Below are 22,318 nucleotides of genomic sequence, written 5' to 3'. Positions count from 1 at the left end.
CCGTGTATAGTACACAACTTCTGGGTATTGCTCTTTATTGTCGTCTGCTGTTTATCATATCTTAGATCAGTTTCCTGCTGTGAAGATCTGGAGGTTTTATTATAGAAATGAACTAAAAAGTGGATTCAAGTTAAATTATTTGATATGAATTGTATGTCAGTTCAATAAGTATTAAAGTGACACTCTTATTCTTCAACTACTTACTAAATAATGCATTTATCGAAAATATTAATTACTGATAACAAGATTGTAACCGTGTGTTTAATAGCAGAAAGCGCAAAAATATTAAATGATTGGTGAACGCTAAAAGATTTACTGTGGTCTACTATAGTCTCATAAGGTAGAAGTACCGTGTTTTATGCTCATTTCTTTCAAATTAAACTCGGTATCCTTCATAAGAACCATTGTTTTTGACATTTATTCAACCTTTATGGAATATTAAAACAAAAATATTAATTGTGGTAAATTTTATCTGGGAGTAAGAGTGCATCTTTAAAACTCACATTACTCTATGTGTTTATTATTTATTTCCCATTGCTCAAACTAATTAATAAATAAGCTATGAATATTTGTATATACTTTTTTGTTAAGACTACGAGATTATCTTCTCTAAAAGTGTGAGATGTAAATGGCCCTGAGCCAATAAACAAATACACAGGAAGATTTACATTGGATATTGGAACTGGTTTTATAACTCTCATGATCTAAATACAAGTAAAAATAAAGCATGTTTGCTGATAAAAAGGCAGACATGTTTTATTGAATGTTAAAATACCATATATGTAGAACACTTAAATACACGTAATCATTCTCTTAAGAAATAAATGATTATTTTGCCATATAGTTAAAACAAAATGCTCTGATGCTATTGCAACATTGTTCAACAGATACCTATTTCTCAAACAATCTTAAAGTGACATTCTTATTCAAAATCTTTGATCATTACTTCAAATTAATTGATCACTTTTTGTTAAGGTTTCTTTTTGGCATTTATCAAACCTTTTTTGAACAGTAATTTCACCCTTGTGGAGTTGTTTCTTTACATTCAGTTTCACTCACATACTGTGGTTTCACTTTGTCATTATTGCCTGATGTAAAATCTCTAAAAAAATGAATTTAGAAAAAAAAATCAAAAAAAAAATCTGGGGTATTTTTATCTCCCGCCGGGAGACCGGGGGATGGATCGAAATTCCGGGGGATTTTTCCCCCCGCCGGGGGATATGGCATGTATGAAATCAATACATATAAACATGTATAACAAACATCATTTTTGACTGATAAACCTTTAACTACTTACTAAATAATGCACTCATGGAAAATATTAATTACTGATAACAAGATTGTAACCGTGTGTTTAATAGCAGATTGGGCAAAAATATTAAATGATCGGTGAATGCTAAAAGATTTACTGTGGTCTACTATAGTTTAATAAAGTAGAAATACCGTGTAATATGATCATTTCTTTCAAATTACACTCGGTATCCTTCATAATAAACATTGTTTTCGACATTTATTCATCCTTTTTGGAATATTAAAACAATATTATTAATTGTGGTAAATCTTATTTGGGAGTAAGAGTGCATCTTTAAGCCAGCAAGCATAATAATCTTGATTTATTTCAAAAGCCAAAAAAATAACAATAAATATGACTTTATAAAATCAAAAATAGTTCATCGAGAAATTGTGTCATTTACAGTCAAAACTTGCTATGTCAAAGTCATAAGGACTTCGAGAAATAGTCGAGATAGCCAATATTCAATATAACAGAAATACAACACATGTCTTACTAATATTTATGCGAAAAACTACAGAAACAAGCTCAGTAACAAAAAGTATAAACCTGGTTTAATGGCACTGGGCAAACCCCAAAGACATAGAACATAAAAACAAAAAAAACAAACAAGAAACATGGAAGAACAGTACAAAACTTCAAAACAGCATAGATTTCAAAACCCATTATATTCGAAAAAAGCTGGACATAACCGGGACATCGAGATAACAAGGGTTCGACATAGCCGGAACATCGAGATAACATAGTTCGACATAGCCGGAACATCTAGATAACAGAGTTCGACATAGCGAGTTTAAACTGTAGTTATAAAGGCATGTATTGAAAAGTTATGACATATTTTATACATTAAAATACAGTAATTCATTTTGAAAATAAATTGTAATGAACAGAGAAAACATAAGGTTACTGTGGTAACTAATTCCCTAGATTTAGTTACCATGACAACCCAGTTAAACAAGCTGACTTTAGATGCAAACTTAAAACAGTATCTATTCTTAACAAGAGCACCATTAAGTGAAAAGAAATGCGTGTGTGTGCCTGCGTGTGATGTTTTTTCAGACCAACAAGTTCATAAATAAACAATTATTAAAGCTGCACTCACACAGATTTACCATTTTGTCAACTTTTTTTTTACTTTCTGTCTTGGAATGAGCAAATTTTTTCGTAAATATCTGCAAACCAGTGATATAAGACTGATGACAAAAGATCATATAGCAGACTTTAATGTTTCCTTTCAAAAATTAATGTTTTATGGCTTAAAGCATCACTGTTTCTCAAAAAATCATCTATTTTTGAATAGCGTATATGAATATCTGTGATTTTATTTTTTGTCAGCAGTCTTATACCACTGGTTTCCATGCATTTTCGCATAAATTGGCTCGTTCCAAGACAAAAAAAAGTTGTCAAAACGTTCAATCTGTGAGAGGGCAGCTTTAAAGCCGGAGTGATGGCCCTTGCCTTGCTTGTACCAATTTTCTCTAGCAACATGTATACCAAGTTTGATCAAAACATAATAAACATTTTTAAGCTATGGCCAAGGTTATTGGTATAGCAAGGGTCGTATTCAATAAGCATCTTAGTAAAAAAAATTCAACTAAGTGAAATTGCCTTTTTTCTAATTTGAATTTTTAGAAAACGAACTATGTTTGTATACCAAAAATATGAAAATAAGCAAGAAAATGGTCTAAACAATATATGCATATGAATAAATGCGATGAAAAGTAGCGGGTATTTAAAATAAATGATGTCAAAAATTATAAAATTCTCACTAAGTTGAAAATATTCACTAAGATGCTTATTGAATATTGACCCAAGACTATGAAGCCGACAATGACCGACCAACTATCACAATATTTCAAAAATATAATCTTTGATAGTCATATACCCAAACAAACTAGTAGATTACTTTTTAATTGATGCCACTACTCTATTATAAAGCATATTAATGTGATTGGATGTTATTGGTTTGGTTGCCACGACAACTGGTCTTGGATTGGAGGCTGAAATTTCCAGTTCTAGAAGGCACATCAATTCTATCAGCTTCTGCTGACATTGCTTGATCCCCTGAAAGAGAAAAATACAAGAACCTCTGATCATTTAAAAAAAATACATCTGTGTAGATCATACATGCATCACTATCATCATCATCATCATCATCATCATCATCATCATCATCATCATCATCATCATCATCATCTCTTCATAAAAACACATTTTTCTTGGATTATGACTAACTAAAATAAACATAAGATATGTTTTGACAAAGTACTTCAGAACTAGTTTGAAGTATGCATACTCTGTAACCAGTAAGAGTACTCGGAAGCTTATATGAGTACTCAGTAACTAGCATGAGTACTCTGTAACTAGAATGGGTACTCTGTAACAAGAATGAGTACTTGGTAACTAGTGTGAGTACCAGGTTGTCAATGATTGGCAGAACTTCAGCTTTTGTTTTGAGATTCAGTTTTGACTGTTTTTTTTCAAGGTTTAGTGATTGGGACCTTGACCATGACTATGACTCTCCAGGACCCCAAACACAACCCCATGATAGGACTCTTGTTAAAAATATGACAATGTGCCCGTACATTACCGAGTAAAACAGTAAAAAAAAGGGCCTTAATTTGTATTTTCGTTATGTTACCTAATTGTGTGATATCTGTTAAAGAACTGTGTGAAGTATTACGTCAATTAAATGAATGGTATAGAAGTTATTAGTGAAAATCCCAAAATGCACAAAAAACTTTTGCCCTTAAACTCAAACCAAAGTTCCTAAGTCAATCAGGGGCCATTTTTGTTTTTGGTAACAAGGACGAAATGGTGTAATGTATCCTTATTGTTAGATGGTTGTCAATAATGGTGTGTAGCATTTGAATGAAGGGCACCAAATTAACCTAAAACTCTAATGCCAATGCCTGAGCGAGTATTAAAACCCCTTTAATCTTCGAATAGTCAAGCCAAAAATGAATCACTTCTTACATCTGTCAAAACCTCCTTAACCCCTCGGTCTATTTTTACTCTCTTCTTCATCTCCTGAAAATTACAATGATATTCAATTAGTTTGGGAATTCTTTTGCATTTCAAGGGCCATAATCCAGTCATGCATGGGCGAATCTGGCTAGTTAAATAAAGGAAAGAAGCTCTCATGGATATCTACCTATTGTATAAGTTTAATTAAGATATAATCAATAATGAAGACTGTTTCGCACATGGTTTTGGACAGTAGAGCTAGACCACAGAAATGTCAATATCAGTCCATAAATTCAGATTTCCTGCTTGAATATCTTAGTTACTAAGAAAATTGATATAATATCATGTAAAGGCATCCTTTGTCCCCAGTTTATTCATCAGGAACTCAATTGTATACCCTGGGCAAATTGACAACAGAAACCATGTACTTGCAAATTATTTGTGCGTTGAAATCCAGACTTTTGATTGGATGTCTGGTTACAGAAAAAGCTGAGAGGTAATGTTCAGATAAATATGAATATTCATGCAATATATCACAGTTCATTCTGAAGAGTAATCAAAATGATACAGCTAGGATTCTGAAGATGGGTAAAGGTAACTTACATTAGCTTCTTGAGGTGAAAACCCAATCATTTCTGTTAAGACCTGGAAATATATGCGCAGAATCAATATTGAAATGTGACAAAAAAAGTTTGTGGTCTTTTGCAAATACAAATGTACTGTATGTTGTTTCTACTTCAGCAAGACATCGAGTCTAAGACATGCAATAAGGCGACCATAAATTAATTTGCAAGATAATCATCCCAGCTTGCCCCATTTTTTTTTTCCACCATCACTTTAATTTCTTTGAATGAAATAATAATGTTGAGCTATGGTCTGTATTTCCATTTCAGTCCAGCACTGTTGGGGAAAAAAACCTGATATGAAATTAAGTCAATTGAGTCAATTAAGAGGTTCGGGATCAAGGCAAAAAGTCGGGGAACAGAAAACAAACATGATATTTTTTACCCATAAACATAAAGTCTACCTTGATTTAAAAAAAAACAATCAAAACAAAATAAGTACAAGAATTCTCATACCTGATTCGAAAGATCAACATCAATGGCCCGAGTTCCGTCATTTATTTTACACGTCAACATCCACTTGTTGCCTTCAATGCGTAATTTACTGACCAGAGTGGCGATATAGGCCTGAAAAGTAATTTTCGCATTCTGAGCTCAGTAACAACAAAGATCACTTACATTGGGCTGATGGTTCAAATTATTGTTAAAGTTAACAACATGATTAACAACATTGTTGTTAACTTTTAAAGGTGAAGTAGTTAACGATGTGCTCAAATATTTAAGTTAAACAAGCTCAGCTAAAAAAGATCATTCACATTTGGCTGATTGTTAAAATTTTTGCTAAAGTTAACAACATGATTAACAATTTTGTTGTTAACTTTTATAGTTGAAGTAGTTAACGATGTGCTCATATATTTAAGTTAAATGAGTTCAGCTTAAACATTGTAGTTAATTTTAAAACGTGAAGTAGTTAACAATGTGCTCAAATATTTAAGTTAAACAAGCTCAGCTAAAACATCGTTGTTAACTTTAAAACGTGAAGTAGTTAACAATGTGCTCAAATATTTAAGTTAAACAAGCTCAGCTAAAGCAGTTGTCACAAACCTTGTTAGGAATACTGCAGATCACAAGCTCATCAATTAAACTTACAGAGCAAAACAGATTTGAAACTTAACATCAACAACATTAACAACATTGTTAATTTAACAAAGTTCTGAGCAATTGACCAAAAGACACTAACAACGCTGCTAACTTGAACACAGTTCTGAACATTCGGCCAATGGACCAAAACAAAGCCGTTAACTTGAACAAAGTACAGGTACTAAGCAATAGGCTAATCGGCCAATAGACAATAACATTGAAGTTAATTTCAATCTATCGGCCTAATACATCTACGTTTTTCCTTTTACAAATTGCTAAATATATCTTATGTAAAAATAATTTTTTCTTTCATTTAGCCAATGGCCATCATGTTATTTTTTTTATCCCTGGTGACCCCATGTAATTACGTTAATCTTTATCATTTGAAATTTCTGTGTTCTTGCTGATCAATTTACTTATGTGTAAAATAAAAAGCCAAACCTGAATTGTTGGTAAAGTTACTACAGATTGTATTTATGTTCTTAAATCAACTGCATTGAAAATAAGACATGAAATAATCTATTTTGCAATCTTTCATATATAGTACAACATATTCTTCCATTTGATATGGATCGGTTACGATAAAGTAATAATAATTTCTGATTATCAATAATATTTATTGTCCGATTTGTAATCCCTAATAGAACCATTACCTTGATAGTGTGGTAGGATGGTTCTTCAGAAGGTGGCTGACCCAGAACTTTGTTGAGATAAGTAAATGGGTACTCTGCATCTATATGCGACAATGCGGCTGAAACAAGATGTATTAGAAAGGAATAACGCATAAAATGGCTTAAAAAAGGGAACATTGTAATATTAAAAAAGTTGTTATTTTCTTTACAGAAGCATAAAAATTCTACGAAAAACATTGCTTTTTATTCATATACTATGTCGTAGTAATATTGAAGAAAATTTGTGAATGCTGTGATATATGTTATCTGAAAACACAGTGTGTAACATTGCTCTTTTCCAGTTAAAATTTCCATATTTTCATTTCCAGATCATACAAATTTTGAAATGGAAATTGAAAAGGGTTAAAAAAATGCCATCTTACACAGAACCAAAAACATTATCTTCATTGTCATTGAAATATCATGATATTTTCATAGCTGATATTCTCACTGCTGATATTTTCACAGCTGATATTTTCACTACTGATATTTTCACAGCTGATACTTGATTTTTTCACAGCTGATAATTACACAGCTGATATTTTCACAGCAAAAAAAACTGCCCTTATAGATTTTGGTTTCCCATGTTGCTTAAAAAAGGTAACATAGCAGACAGTATGCTATGTTTGAATATTTTAAAATGACCTCAATGTAATAAATGACCTCAATGTAATTACCTGGAGAGAGGTCATTGGAACTCATAGACAAACTTCTAATTCCTCCTTCGGATACCGTCTTTTCAGGTTTTAATGCATTTACTATATTTTGCCTTTTTATTGATGAACCATTTTCAAACGATTTATCACCAGAGAGACGCTTCCCTGATGACGACACATTTTCTGCTCTTGGCGTCGGTAAACTATTTAATGAATTTCTTATGTCCGAATCCACCACACTTGAGTTACCTTTAGTCTTAACAACAGTCGATAGGGATGGTATTTTTTGAGCACTGCCATTTCTTGATGCTACTGTATTACACATATGACTTGAAGTGGAAGAATTTTGGCAGATATTTCCATTTGAAAAATCATGGTCACTGTCTTCAATAAAATGTTCAATTTTTACTTGTGCAGTTAAAATGTTTTTATTCCTTTTATCTGAGCTGGTGAAACATGTATTTCCCCTAGCTGATGATGATCCCAGTTTTGAAACACCACCATTCCCATTCTGAGGAGGATGATTAACTGGAACAGCCAAATTCTGTTTAGCAGGTGGTAGGCTAGCTGTTGGAACAGCCACTTCACCAACAGAAGGCAGATTTCTACTGTTTGAAACAACTGGAGCATCCTGGAAGTCCATATCCTCATCAAGTTGTTGCATGAAGTCATCATCCATTTCCATCTCATCCATAAACATGTCGTCACTTATCTGGAAAAGATTTGATTAAAACACAACTTTAACATACAATGGCAATGGGACACTTGTTTAGAACTTTGTTTACTTGGTTATGAATAGTTATATGAATGTGGTTATGAATATTTATGTCTAGGTGGTTATGAATATTTATATCAAAGTGGTTATGAATATTTATATCAAGGTGGTAATGAATATTTATATGAAGGTGGTTATGAATATTAATATCAAGGTGGTTATGAATATTTATATCAAGGTGGTTATGAAAATTTATATCAAGGTGGTTATGAATATTAATATCAAGGTGGTTATGAATATTTATATCAAAGTGGTTATGAATATATATTATACCTTACATAAATGTGTCTATTATCTGTACATATAGAGTTGATAGGTCCATACATGTATATCAGTGTATTTTAATCAAAAACCCAGTTTTATGAGGTCAGCGGTCCATATAATATTTTTGGTCGGTCTGGACCTCGCCAAAAAACCTCGGACCATATGAGCTGCATTGCGCGATTTTGGGCCTTCGGTCATATATTTGTTATTATAATGTTTTAAGGTATTTAAATGAAATGATATTTCAGGAAGTAATTCTAAAAATTTCATGATGATATCACTTGAATTGCTAACGATATATTTACAAGTGAGACCATGTATTGCGCATTTCGAATTCTAAATTTGACGTCATTCACATGACGTCGTTACCAAAGCACAATACTTCAAATAATGTATTAGTATTACAACTAGCTTATAATTTTAATTATTTTCTTAACACATAATCTTTGAGGAACATGAAATAAGATAAAAATGATGAATCATTTTTGTATTTTTAATTCATTTGGCTGTTTAAAAACACACTATTAATGCAGTCAAAATAATTCGGGACGAAATCCATGGTTGCTATGGAAACATGAGTAAACCAATGGTCATAAATCCTCGAGAAAATGATGCTTCAATGACAAACCTTTAAAAGAAAAAAGCCTGGAAGAAATTGTTATATATAGAAAAAATCATTATTTTGGGCATTTTTTACCGTATCTATGATTATTTCATTTGTAATAATTATGTCCGAAGGCCCAAAATCGCACGATGCGGCTCATATGGCATTATAAGGACCAGCCAGTCAGCCCCCGAAGGTGAATGGACCTCAGCTAACGTCTCGGTCTATATACACCTTTGTTGGCTGACTGGCAGGTTATATCAGCGTGGTTATGAATATTTATATCAGGGTGGTTAAGCCATTATTTTTTTTATTTGTTTACGGTTGAATCCTTTTCAAAAAGAGGTAGGGTAGGTAGGCTTTTTAATTTTATATTTATTTTAGTTTTTATTAGGTGTAATGCAAGTTTAGTCATCATTAGAAAATTGTGGTAAAGTAATCTTCTGTATAAAGTTTAACAGGTTTTTAACAACATATTCAAACAAACAAACTTTGTTTATAATTTACTCTGGAATTTAAAAAATGAATAAATAACAACTGACTATAAAAACGGAAGGTTCGGCGCCTATTTCGTTGGTAGAGTTGGGTAACCTGAACCAAATGATTTTTTGTTTTATTTTAGGCCTCATGAATATTTATATCAGAGGTGGTAATGAAGATTTATTTTAAGCTGATTATGAATATAAATAGAGAGTTAGATCAACATCACATTAATTGTTCACTGCAGTTTCTTAGACAGTAACAAGTAGCGTCTTTCTGATGGAAGGAACACATCAACACCATGCTAATTATGACAAGAGGCACATCAGTGCCTGTGCTCCACTGGCCAAAAGGTTCAAGCAAAGACCACCTAACGAACATTTTCGTCAAGTTTCATAGAAATACAATCATCAATTTTTGAGGAGAAGTTATTTAAAAAAAATTTTTACTTTAATAGCTCTGGCTGCCATGTTGTGCAGTGGACCGAAATGATTTGGGCAATTTGAGTAAAGGAGCACCAAACAAACATTTCTGTCAAGTTTTATCGAAAAAAGGTCATCGGTTTCGACGACAAGTCGTATAAAGTTTTTTTTATTTTTTAGCTCTGGCAGCCATGGTGTGCAGTGGACTGGAACCATTTAACAAATTTTGGTTAATGACCACCCAAGGAACATTTCTGTCAAGTTTCATCAAAATCTGATCATCGGTTAACATTTAATCTGAATAGATTATGAAGCAAATATCTAACCTGAACAAGAACTGACGAGATAGAATCGACTTGGTGTTTCACTTACACTTTTTGGCCATTTAAGTTAATAAAAATAGCTGTTTCATAAACTTTCAGAATGTCACTTAAACGAAAATTAATGTTCAGTCTATATATACTTTCCTATGTATAAATGTAAGGTTTTTAAATTGATCTTTTTGTGAGAACTTTATGCTTATATGTTTACTCATAAATTATTATTGTTTAAAAATTATTTAAAGATGCTATACGTGAAAAATTAAGACATTATTTTTTTTTCTATTAAAGGGAGGTAATTCAGTAGTAAAATGTAATCAAAGCTATTAAAGCATGGCATTTCTTTTCTAACCATGTTGATATTATTACAGTCTATTCAAGCAAGATGCCTTTTGTTTTTACATAGTACCCATAGGTTCTGAAAAACAAGGAGCACTATTCTCAACAGAAGGATCTCACTCCCTATCACTGCATGAGCATCATAATAAAGAAATGTTTACTCAAACTGCAAGCTGCTCAATTGAAATAGGTATTTACCTCAAGCATACAGATTTATAATGTGGCAAAATAGTCGGACTACTAGATTGTCATTCGGACTAGTAAAATATGCCATTATGCTAGTCCAACTGGCTAGTAGGTTAAAATGTTTTTCGTGAAGACTGCGGACGAGAAGTCCTTAAAGGTTTTTCTATTTTTAACTCTCGCAGCCATGTTGTGCAGCGGACCGGAACCATTTGGGCAATTTTGGTTAAAGGGCATCCCGATGAACATTTATGTAAAGTTTCATCAAAATCTGATAATCGGTTTCTGAGAAGATGTAGTTTAACGTTTTTTTCTATTCTTAGCTCTGGTGCCCATGTTGTGCAGCAGACCAGAACTGTTTGGGCTATTTTGGTTAAGGACTACCCAAGTAACATTTCTGTCAAGTTTCATTGCAATAGGATCATCGGTTTCTGAGGAGAAGTCGTTTAAAGGTTTTTCTATTTTTACCTCTGGGGGCCATCTTGTGCAGTGGACCGAAACCATTAAAGCAAATTTGATAAAGGACCATCCAAGGAACATTTCTGTTAAGTTTCATCAAAATCTGATCATCGGTTTCTGAGAAGATGTTTTTAAAGGTTTTTCTATTTTTAGCTGTGGCGGCCATATTGTGCAATGGACCAGAACCATTTGAGCAATTTTAATAAAGGACCACCCAAGGAACATTACTGTCAAGTTTCATCAAAATCTGCCGAACCGTTTCAGAGGAGATGTCGTTTAAAGATTTTGCTATTTTTAGCTCTGGCGGCCATATTGTGCAATGGACCGGAACCATTTGAGCAATTTTGGTAAAGGACCACCAAAGGAACATTCCTGTGAAGTTTTGTCAAAATCCGCTTATCAGTTTCAGAGGAGATGTCGTTTAAAGTAAAAGTTTACGCACGCACGCACGCACGCACTCACGACGGACAATCTGTGACGACATAAGCTCCATGGCCTTCGGCCAGTGGAGCTAAAAACTGTGAGATGGACACCTCCACCTAGACACCAGTCACGAGAAAACACTGTTAGCCTTACCTCTAAATCTGGTATGTTTTGTTCCCTTGTACTTTGCAGTTGGCCTAAAAAATACATGCTCATCAAGTGAACTGTCCATCCATAAACACAGAAATTGCACAAACTGTTTATAAAGAAGCTTTTTGCGGAAAGTTATAAGATATGTTTTAAGTGCAATCCATACCATTAAAACATTAATATTTATATACAAATATATTTTAACTATCTGGTGCATCAAATTGAAATTCTGAACAGTTTTGAATACACACACAGTGTAAAGTGAATCTCGAAGGACAATATCTTACACTAAAATGTAGCTTATGTTGAAAGCCTGAAAACAAACCTTTTATTGGCTCATTTTTCACCTCTTTCTTCACAAATCCAGACTGTGTCCCTCTATTTCCAGACTGGTTACCAAAATTGCTTGACTGGTTACCAAAATTTCTGGTCTGGTTTCCGACATGGCTTGACTGGTTACCAAAATTGCTTAATTGGTTCCCAAATTTTCTCCCCTGTTGTGTTCCCAGCTGAGACTGGCCACTCCCTGCATTAAAGGAGTCACCAGTTTTGTTTTTACGCACTTCTGACCCTGCAAATGTCTGGCTGTGTTCTTTTCCGGCGTTCTCTGAACTAGTTTCCCTGCAGGAATTTAAGCAATTCATCATAACATGGGCTTTTTCATTTCACACCAAACGCAACATCAAAGACCCCATACAAATCATGCCTGAATATTTTCTAACACAATCATCAAGAAATATGCCAAATGCCCCAAATTTGACCTTGTTGGAGTGATACTAATTGACATCCAAGTGTGACCTCGACTTATTAAGTCAGGAGCATAAATGCTATGCTAAAACTGAGACATAATTGTAAAGGATAGATGAACAGACAGTGCCAGTACCATATGCCCTCATAAAGGAAAACAGCTCATTGAGCTAATGTTTCTTGTAAGTATATACCCAACTTTAAATAAAGATTCTTTTATCTTGTATCTTGCCTCACTTCGGGTGAATAAAAAAAATAATTCTACAATCTGCTATATTTATGTGATTAAGAACCATTTCAAACTAGGGACCCAAGGATTCAGAGTCTGATTAGCGCCACTGATACCCTGAACTTGAAAAACAGCTCAAACTAAGGAATTTACAACAAAACTAAGACAAAAGTTTGCAATTTTTTTTTAAATATTTCATGAAAATGGATAAAAATGATTAAATACCAACAAATTAACCAATCAGAGACTTACATGGCTGACTGAAGAACATTAATGAGCGTGTTAGCCTCGACCAGGGTATCAACTTCACCCCCAAGAAACTTCACATTCCGCTCCTGTAGCATCAGAATACCATGGCGACACAGAATTGGGCCCTGGACAAGAATCTGAAATGGTTGTCAGTGCAATTAATATTTATTGAGCCATGACCAGGACCAGAGTGTCAACTTCACCCCCAAGAAACTTCACATTCCGCTCCTGTAACATCAGAATGCTGTGGTGACACAGAACTGGGCCCTGGACAAGAATCTGAAATAATCAGTGCAGTAAATATTCAATATGCCTGGACGAGGACCACAGTGTCAACTACACCACCCAGAAACTTAATATTCTCCTCCTGTAGCATCAGAGTACCATGGCAACACAGGACTGGCCCCTGGATAAGAATCTGATACAAGGGTCATTAATTAAATAGCAAATTCATGATCACATCAGACACTATTATTGATTGGTTTTAATTCAGATTTAGTTAAAAATGGCAAATTTCCAACCAAAATATTTCATGTTTGCTTTACAGCACCATTATAGATATGCTTTATAATTTGTACATAGGTTGCATAGGCCAACCAGTGTTCTATAAGTGAAATATGGTGCTGTTATCTCAGAGTGCCTAGATGGGTTGGATACAATGTATTCAATACTTTGAATACCCCAATGCTCTGTTTAGCATCTATGACCCTCTATGCAGTGGTCAAATTTAGCAAAAGCCTGCAGAGCCCTGCATAAATGATGTGGTAAATTCTTTTCTGGGCTAGCACAAATTCTGGATCTTATATAACAGGGCTTGTTAAAATGTTGATGCAAAGCAATAGTCTATGAATTTTGGCTTGTTGATCCAAAAGTCAAATTCAGAAGACTGTATAAGTAAGCTTCAATATTGGATATGAGAACATTTCAGCTAGATAAAAATGGTAGAACAGAAGAAATGAGCAAGAACTTTTGCCAGTTGAGTGCTGAGGTGGAGATATATTCAATGCTCAGGATGCTAATCTTTCAAACATCTTTACAATAAGTGTAAGTGGTTTAGTCTTCATTTGAATACAAAAACACTAAGAAGCACTAATGCACTAATTACGCCCCCTGTTAGTGCCTTAAAGTTGAGTTCAGGAGATATGAGGTCATTCTGTGAGCTTCTATCACATGCAAGAGTTTTACAGTTGAAATCAGTGCAAAAGAAATAGCACAAACCTTCGCCCCCGGGGGAGTCAGCGGGCTAAGCGCAGAGATGGGACGATATTCCATACCCTGTACTCTACTGACTAGTATGACAATCTGTGAGCTTCAGCATTTTAGTTTTCAGTTGATATCAGTGCTAAAGAACATTACGAAATGCCACAAACCTTTGCTCCTGGGGGAGTCTGCGGGCTAAGTGCAGAAATGGGACGATATTCCATGCCCTGGACGCTTGTATGACCATCTGTTAGCTTCAGCATCAGCATACGAGATGGCTTCTGTTCCCACTGGGTTAAAATTAAAGAACACAGTGAACAATTGAAAATCAAATGTTAAGAAAATGAGGTTTATACTCTCAGCTGTTGGGTTTCATGATCTCAAATTAAATGGCTTGAATGAGACACAATCAGTTGTGTTTGCTAAAATACACAAAAAGTCAAAAGGGAAGGTATAAATCAATAAAATTCATAATATCATGACCATTGTTTGATCAATGACAGAAGCGCCGTAGAGCGATCTCCAAAGCTTGTCTGTTTTCAGCAAAACTTGACAATAATTAAAAGCAGAGTTATGGGACTTGCCAACCTATATATATTTTCTCTTGCAACTTTTGTACGCAGTTCCATATATGAATATCTTGAATGTTGTTTTTTTTGCTAAGGTTAAAGTTTTTGCATGGCAACTATGCCAAAGACAAACACGCAAAGGCTATACAAATAACTAGAATTCTACTTCATAAAATAGATTTAGCTTAAAGCTGCACTCTCACAGATTGAACGTTTTAACAACTTTTTTATTTTTTGAACAAGCCTGTTTTTGCGAAAATCCATGGAAACCAGTGATATAAGACGGCTGACAAAAAAATTGGATTGCAGATTTTAATGTTTAAGTTCAAAAATTGATGTTTTATGGATTTTTCTTAATCCGTTAGTAACGGTTTAAGCCATAAAACATTAATTTTCGAACGAAAATATGAAAACTATGATCTCATTTTTTTCAGCAATCTTATATCATTGGTTTGACGATGTTTACCCAAAAAATTGCTCTTTCCAAGACAAAAAATAAAAAAAGTTGTAAAAATGGTATATCTGTGAGAGTGCAGGCTTATGAAGGCTTATTAAAAATTAATATAGAGTGAAAAATTAAAGGGACTAGACACCAAATGAAACACTTTTAAGAAAAAAAAAGAATTGTCAAAAACTTGATATTGCTTAAAATTTATATTGCTGTGTACAACGCATTTAATTTTACAGTTTACTTACTGATGTATCACATTGCTTAAGACACATGTATCTTTCTCAGTTTTTGCCTATTTTTCCAATTTGAAATTTACTGGGTTTACCACATAAATACCAGTAAATTAAAAAATAATATCAGTATATGTATCTGTACTAATCACATGACTTTCACTTGCTAAATATACACACTATAAACTGGGAAACTATTAAGCGCTATTTTTTTAACAGGTAAACTCAGCTGAGACAGTGCAAAATATTCCTTTTATCATGTAAAGTGATGTATCATCAGCCTTATTCTAGCTGGTAATGACAATTCCAGGCTTGTTTTGAGAAACTATTGTATTTGCCAATTTGGGGAACCAACTGGTGTCTAGTCCCTTTAATGTTCAAATAAAATAATATCATTGTAAGCATAATCAATGAGGCACTATTATATGTACAAGGTGATATAGTTTCCTATTACTGACTGTGGTACTTTAATGTCAAAATGTGTTAAAAAAAGTAAACAATGCAAGCATATAAATACTTCGCGCCCAATAAAATAATTTTCCTTAATAAATCTTCCGGTAGCATGTTACAACAGTGTACGAAATTCGGATTTGAATCTACTAGCCCATTCGGGCTACCAGATAGGAAATTTTACTAGCCCGAAACCAATTTCACTAGCCCAAACTTAAACGCTATAAAGTATCACTCGATCGGAATAATTTTTGGAAGTTTGAATATGATTCCACAACGATTCTGATCATCTAATCAAGCACGCTCATACAGTTTCAATAAATGTTCCCCAATCTGAACAATGCGTCAATAATAAATTATAGTCATACATATAATAGTGTAGTCATCAAAAAGTCAGTAATGCTACGTTTACACTATGTTCCCGGTGGCCACGGCAGCCCCGTTTCAGACAACCGTGGAGAAAACAGGATAAACATGAGACAGCGCGGGGGAACGGGATATGCAAACGTGACAGACCGTTATTGCCGGGCCAGAATTTTAAATTGTCAAAAAAATTGCCACGGCAGCCACGGTGTGGATGAGAAACGTAGTAGGTCGTAGTAAAACGGGGTAAACGCAATGACACGTGACAGTACGTAATAGGCCGTTACACAACTTATAAATCGTCCGTAGGAGGGTGGGAATCATATGTAATCCCCGGCATCTGAAGTTCCTTTCTAGTTTTGTTACGTCGTGCTTCGTTTTGTCACGGTTTTCACGGCAAGCTAAGGTGGACGATAGCCGTTTTGTTACGTTTCATTTGCGGTGAAAACACAAAATCGTCTTCATCTTGGGAATTCATGTTTACTTGTCAAAGTATTCTGATACAGTAATTGCTGTTGCCTGTGGGATTTTCTTTATACCGTGGACACAAACGTAATCCAAAGCTCTGCGGTGTTCGCGTTCGATGCATAGGAGGCCTTGACAAAACGTGGAAAATGCATCAGACGTGAACAACGTGAGGGATCCTATCAGAACGGGACGCAACGTACATGCATCCCTGGTAGACCGCGCCCGGACCTAAGTGCGCCTTGGACGAACCACTTTTTGCCCCTACGCCTTGTCACGGTTACCACGATAAAACGTGAGGAAACTTAGCACAACCTAACAAAACTTGTTTATGGAGACAAAAATGGCCAAAATCCCACGGCGCAATACGTTTCGGACAAACAGGGCTGCCGTGACCACCGGGAACATAGTGTAAACGTAGCATAACTAATGCACCAGTCAATTGTAACCACGGCCCCCCAAGGTCCGGGGTTATACCGGGGATAGCCGGGGAAATGGACCGTGTTTTTAACTTCCCGGTGGCCCCGCAGTGCTGGGTGATTGCGGTGGTTTTGTATTCCCGCCAAATATAGCGGGGAATGTGCCTTACTTAGGGTCTCTGGGGTGCGGGGGCATTTGGCGGGGATTTTACTTATCAGTTCGAGGGGTTTACCTGGGCTTGGCTGGACCGAAAGTCAAAGTCCCCGCTATTCCCCGGACCTGGAGGGGCCGTGGTTACAATTGACTGATGCATAATAAAGTTTTCAAAAAGGTAATAAAAAGAGAAACATGTTTTCTGGACATATCATTTATTTAATGGAAAGAATCATGCATGTACTTTAAGTTCTGTTATCCAATGCATCCTTGTCAAATCCGATATGCCCCAGCGATTGTGCAATGACATTTTTCTCTTTTCAACTTTCAGTTTCACTTTCAAGTTTCGGAAGAAACAACAAAAATATATCGATGTTTATATTGCCAATATTACTATAATTGTTCTTTAAAATAAATGGCAAAGCAATTCAAAGGTATAAAATAGAACCTTGCTGTACTGTACACTGACATCGATTTAACTATATCCGACAGTTCTCCTTTCACTTTGATTAAATTTGTCAGGAAGTAAACGGGCACCTGTTTCCTGCACATTTAGGACGATGCTTGTAGAATGATTATTTTCTGTTCGCATTACAAACTTAAATATCTTTCTTTTTATTTTAGCTAATAAATAAAATATATTTAAACGAAATAAATAAAATATCAATGTTGATATTTCTATTTTGGCATTGTTGATTTTCATAGCCATTGTAGTTGACGAAAACTGCCGATGTCATCCGTTAATTTACACAATGGGCGGAGTTATTGACGTCATAGAGTTTGACTGCTGCTAACAGACACAGTTACTGGTTAAAAACTGATCGATAATTACTTGTCACTTCGGGCATTATTAATTTTTACATGTGACAGTGTTTATATTCATTGAGTAAATAAACAAACATTCAGCACATGGCTTGAGCCCTGAATCGCAGAGCATTTAGCTTTTTGATCATCATAAATTTCGGCGAATCCGACTTCGCCGTTGTCAAGGCGACTTAGTCGCTCCAGTCGCCTTAAAGGACGCATTCTTAAATAATAAGGCATGGCAAAAAAAACCAAAAAAACGATGTGTTACGCATTTAATTGGCATGGTCTTTTTTAACTCACATAAGGAAAAAACGGTAGCCCGGTTGGGCTAGTTTCTGTGGAAAATCGGTAGCCCCAGCTGAAATTTGGTAGCCTCGGACTATCGATCTACCGCGAATTTCGAACACTGTTACAATGCAACAGAAAAACAGAACATTATCTTATTTGGCCTAAGGAAAGTTCATTATAACATTTCTGCAAGTAAATTGCTAACAATTCTGAGTGGGTTTGCAAAAAAGTTGATCTAAACTTTCCACTCTGCAATCATCGAAATTAGACTTTTGTATGAAGGAGCCCGAATTCTTATACTTTTGCCTGTCATCAATTTTTTTTAACAAGCCCTGCTATATAAAATTCAGAATTTGAGCAAGCCTGGAAAACATTTTTCCAGTGCAGGGCTTGTGGGCTTGTTAGCAATACTAATAAAGAACCTGGTTTGCAATATGTAATTTTTGCTAGCTCACTATACCGGTTTCTGTGTAGGTTCGTCAGCGGTCACATGGATGTTTGGGTTTTCTGTACCCTGGAGTTTCTGAGACTGGGAGTAGAAGGACACACCCACGTCCACTACACTGTCAATCTGCAATGGAACAGGCATGTTCATGATTTGTTTCAATAAATGTATGAAACTAAGGAACTAGACTGATATCAAGGTTTTTTACTCTGTTTATGTGGACGGCATCCTAGCTTTCTGTTTTTGGGAAATTCAAAATCCTGTGAAGAAAATGAAAATTCCACAGTTGTGGGAATTCAGATGACTTCAGATTATATATGTACAGTTCAACAAAGCATGAAGTATGTAGTCGAGGACATCCTACTAGGGGTTTTAGCTGAAAAGTTATGGATTTGAAGGCGCTGCACCCTGTCCTTTTATGTAGCACCCTTCTGCTCTAATGGAACACTTAAGGCTCCCAAATATTACTTTTGATTTGATTAAAACTTATATTATACTGATTATAAAGACATTATTATATTAACTTCATATATTTGGCAATCATTAAACACAATTGCTAACATTTTCTGTCAAACTTAATGATCTTTCAAGGTCTTCAAAGCCCGATACAATGTGCTATTGCTCTATCTTATGCAGCACCCTGTTCCAGTGGTCGAAATTAGCACAAGCCCGCAAGCCCTGCACTGGTAAAATGTCTTCCGGGCTTGCTCAAATTCTGAATTTTATATAGCAGGGCTTGTTCAAAAATACCATTCCATGCAATAATATAAGAATTCGGGCTTGTTCATCCGAAAGTCTAATTTCAATGACTGCTGTTCTTTTTAAAATCAAGCTAAAATCCTACAGTACACTCAACGAGTTAGACCCACTTTCCGTTTCCCTCCGCGGATTTTTGCTATCGCGGACAACAAAATGATTTTATCGACTGTCCGCGTTCCTCGGAGTTTGAATTTAAGGCCCTCGGAGGGTGATCAGTCGACCGAAGAATAACGAACTCGGCGTTCCTCGGAGGGGTTAACTCTGCGAAACTCTGCGGACACTAGATAAGAATCTACGCTAAAGTTATATTTATTTTATTAAAATTTTCAACCGATTACGATGGCTCCAGTAAATTGCTATTATTCTTTTTCCTCTGCCCGTTTTGCATTAAGTTAGCTTACCACAAGAATGCAGTCGTATTTCACTAGTTGCACATGCATCTTATAAACGTGTTTTTGCTAATGACTGATAAACATATTTCTTCCGAGAAATTCTAAGTTACACATTTTCGGAAAGTCAGGAGGTCAAACACGCATTCCAAGTTCACAGCGCATGGTTTTGAAGGCCTCCTTGCCTCGTTTTCTGTGGAAAATTCCATGAAACTTCATAGCTATTTTTAACCACCAATAATAAATAGTATATTCTACATTGTATTGATCACGCGCTTGACGTCAGAGGTCATGGTTCAGAATCGTGTAAATAGTCGGCTGCTTTATGATGCAATAACTTAGTGGATATACTTTAATGATTCAATGTTTATAATTCAAGACAATATTCAATTGGCGTTTACGGACATAAATACAAATTAAACGTTGGTACATGTAAGAATCTTTTACGCTTAACAATGTGCATAAGCATAAAAATAAATAACTTCTAAACAAGAATGATTTCTTGCTTATCTGATTAAACTCGGAGTTCCGCTGCGGGATCTTAAAATCGGACGATTCTCAAGGCTATCGTTCATATTAAACTCGGCGGTAAGCCAGCCACTCGGAGGAACTCGGGGGAATTTTAGCGAGGGCAACAGTTTTACCCTCGGAGGAAACCCGCGATCACCGACTTTATTCCTCGGAGTGAGCGAGGAAAGTGGGTCTAACTCGTTGAGTGTACTGTACATACATACACACACACGTTAGGCTAACGGTTAGCATCTCCACAGACTTAACAAGAGTGCTGCGGAGCAAAAAACAACACTCATCTGTTAATCCTTAGGCGGAAAAGGGGCATAACTCTACAATCATTAAAGTCAGAGTAATGGGTCTTACTATACACGTGCATATTGTATTTTGCAACATGTGTGCCATAAAGTCTATTTGAATATTTCTTTGATATATGAACAAGGTTAAAAAAAATTGTACAACGACCACGCTAATGAAAATTACACCTAGGCCTATGACAATACCTCAACTTTTTCACTTCAAAAACGAGCTAAAAATAGCACCAGATATTTTTTTTTACTGAATGACTTACCTGTAGGGCATAAGATCCATTCAACTCAAACTTCTCTGAAGTTACATCAGCCGGCAGACAGGATGTCTCTAGCTCATGGAGATCACTAAGCAGCCACTGTTCATACACCTGTGAGTTTACGGCATCCTGGCCAAGAGGTTGGTCCTGGAATCATGTTCAGGTATAAACTATCGTTTAAATGATTTCAGCCAGCAGACTGGATGTCTCAAGCATATGAAGATTGTAGTCCAAATGATTATATGTTAAAGGAATTGTTAATTGTATAAAGAGGTCTATTTCAAAGCTTGCTGGAGATGGTTGAGATGTTACACTTGGCATAACTGTTGTCCCTGTCAGTCAAGTTTCGTTTTAAGGGAAAGGAAAATCCGGTGTTTTAATGCGTTTAATGCTTGTATTGTTCAAAATATCTTTACACTTACATGCCATGGTAAATATGAATATAAACCTTTATTATCAATTTCAAATATAAAACCATTTCTCTAAATACAATTTCAATATAATTCAAAAAACCCGTATTTGCAAAACCCATTGAAACATTAGGGATTAGAAGAATCCTGTATAACACATCTATTATTTTAGACTAGAAAACTGTGTAAGGTTTTCAATATACAACTCAGAACTTGTTCTTACCCTATTTTCCTCCCTAATCCATTCAACACAAGCCTGTAACCAGTCATCAGGAACTATAATGCTGTTGTTTTGAAGCCAGATTTTAGCTGTTTCTAGTAAATTCATAATTACTCTTTCGTTTGTCCGAAATTAACAACTAGTCCGAAATTCGGGATTTACTTACGCTTAAACCTGTCAAAAATGATATCTAAGATATTAAATGTATTCATTGAAACGATGCGTGCTTAATATCATCTGATTTTGACGGGGATTGTGTTCTTGTTCATATGTATCGCAATTTGAACAAACATTGGATGAAATTTTGTTGTTGATTTTGACAACTTCGCGCCAGTAACAGGCAACAGTTTTCTAAAATTTAATACAGCAAGGGCAGGAGTTGTCTCCCTTCATCATCCTTGTCCAGTATATTTAAATTATCACGCTTTTTATATTTATTTTATATGGCGACAGTGCAAATAGAATATTTATAAAAAAAATATCAGCAGTTATAAAATTTCTTAGTTTCCACAGCTTCTTTTTGAGAGTTCAAAAAATAAAGTACATTGTAGATGAATCATCAAGTTTAAAGGGACTGTACACCAGATTGGCTCGTTTTTTTCTGTAACGAATCTCAGGACAATTATCTAATAGAATGTGTTACGCTTTGATAACATAATTGTAAAGGTGCCAAAATGTAAAAAAAAAAA

The 22,318-nt window shown here is 35.0% G+C and overlaps 1 protein-coding gene across 1 annotated transcript; it reads right to left on the bottom strand.

The window, feature by feature from the left end:
* Positions 1–535: 535 nt before the first annotated feature.
* LOC128216906 (recQ-mediated genome instability protein 1-like) lies at positions 536–21,957 on the bottom strand. Its single transcript, XM_052923610.1, has 13 exons — positions 21,633–21,957; positions 21,003–21,146; positions 18,789–18,899; positions 14,303–14,422; positions 12,936–13,069; positions 12,033–12,328; positions 11,711–11,754; positions 7,310–8,000; positions 6,615–6,712; positions 5,338–5,448; positions 4,862–4,903; positions 4,268–4,321; positions 536–3,355 (listed from the first exon to the last, which is right to left on the bottom strand). The coding sequence occupies exons 1-13, from the start codon at positions 21,735–21,737 to the stop codon at positions 3,194–3,196; spliced, it is 2,112 nt and encodes a 703-aa protein (XP_052779570.1). The 5' UTR covers positions 21,738–21,957; the 3' UTR covers positions 536–3,193.
* Between the last annotated feature and the right edge of the window lie 361 nt (positions 21,958–22,318).

Source organism: Mya arenaria, chromosome 14 (genome assembly GCF_026914265.1).
Source record: "Mya arenaria isolate MELC-2E11 chromosome 14, ASM2691426v1".
NCBI classification, from domain to species: domain Eukaryota; kingdom Metazoa; phylum Mollusca; class Bivalvia; order Myida; family Myidae; genus Mya; species Mya arenaria.
Note: the sequence above shows the minus strand (reverse complement) of the source record. Positions and strands in the feature narration are given on the sequence as shown.

What these genes read in the sequence shown, in the direction of transcription:
- LOC128216906 (XM_052923610.1), bottom strand. Translation starts at nt 21,737, where the DNA reads ATGAATTTACTAGAAACAGCTAAAATCTGGCTTCAAAACAACAGCATT. An exon ending in AGACTCCCCCAGGAGCAAAG is followed by an intron (nt 13,070 to 14,302) that starts GTTTGTGGCATT and finishes CAACCATTTCAG; the next exon opens with ATTCTTGTCCAGGGCCCAAT. An exon ending in TTAAGGAGGTTTTGACAGAT is followed by an intron (nt 3,356 to 4,267) that starts GTAAGAAGTGAT and finishes TTTCTCTTTCAG; the next exon opens with GGGATCAAGCAATGTCAGCA.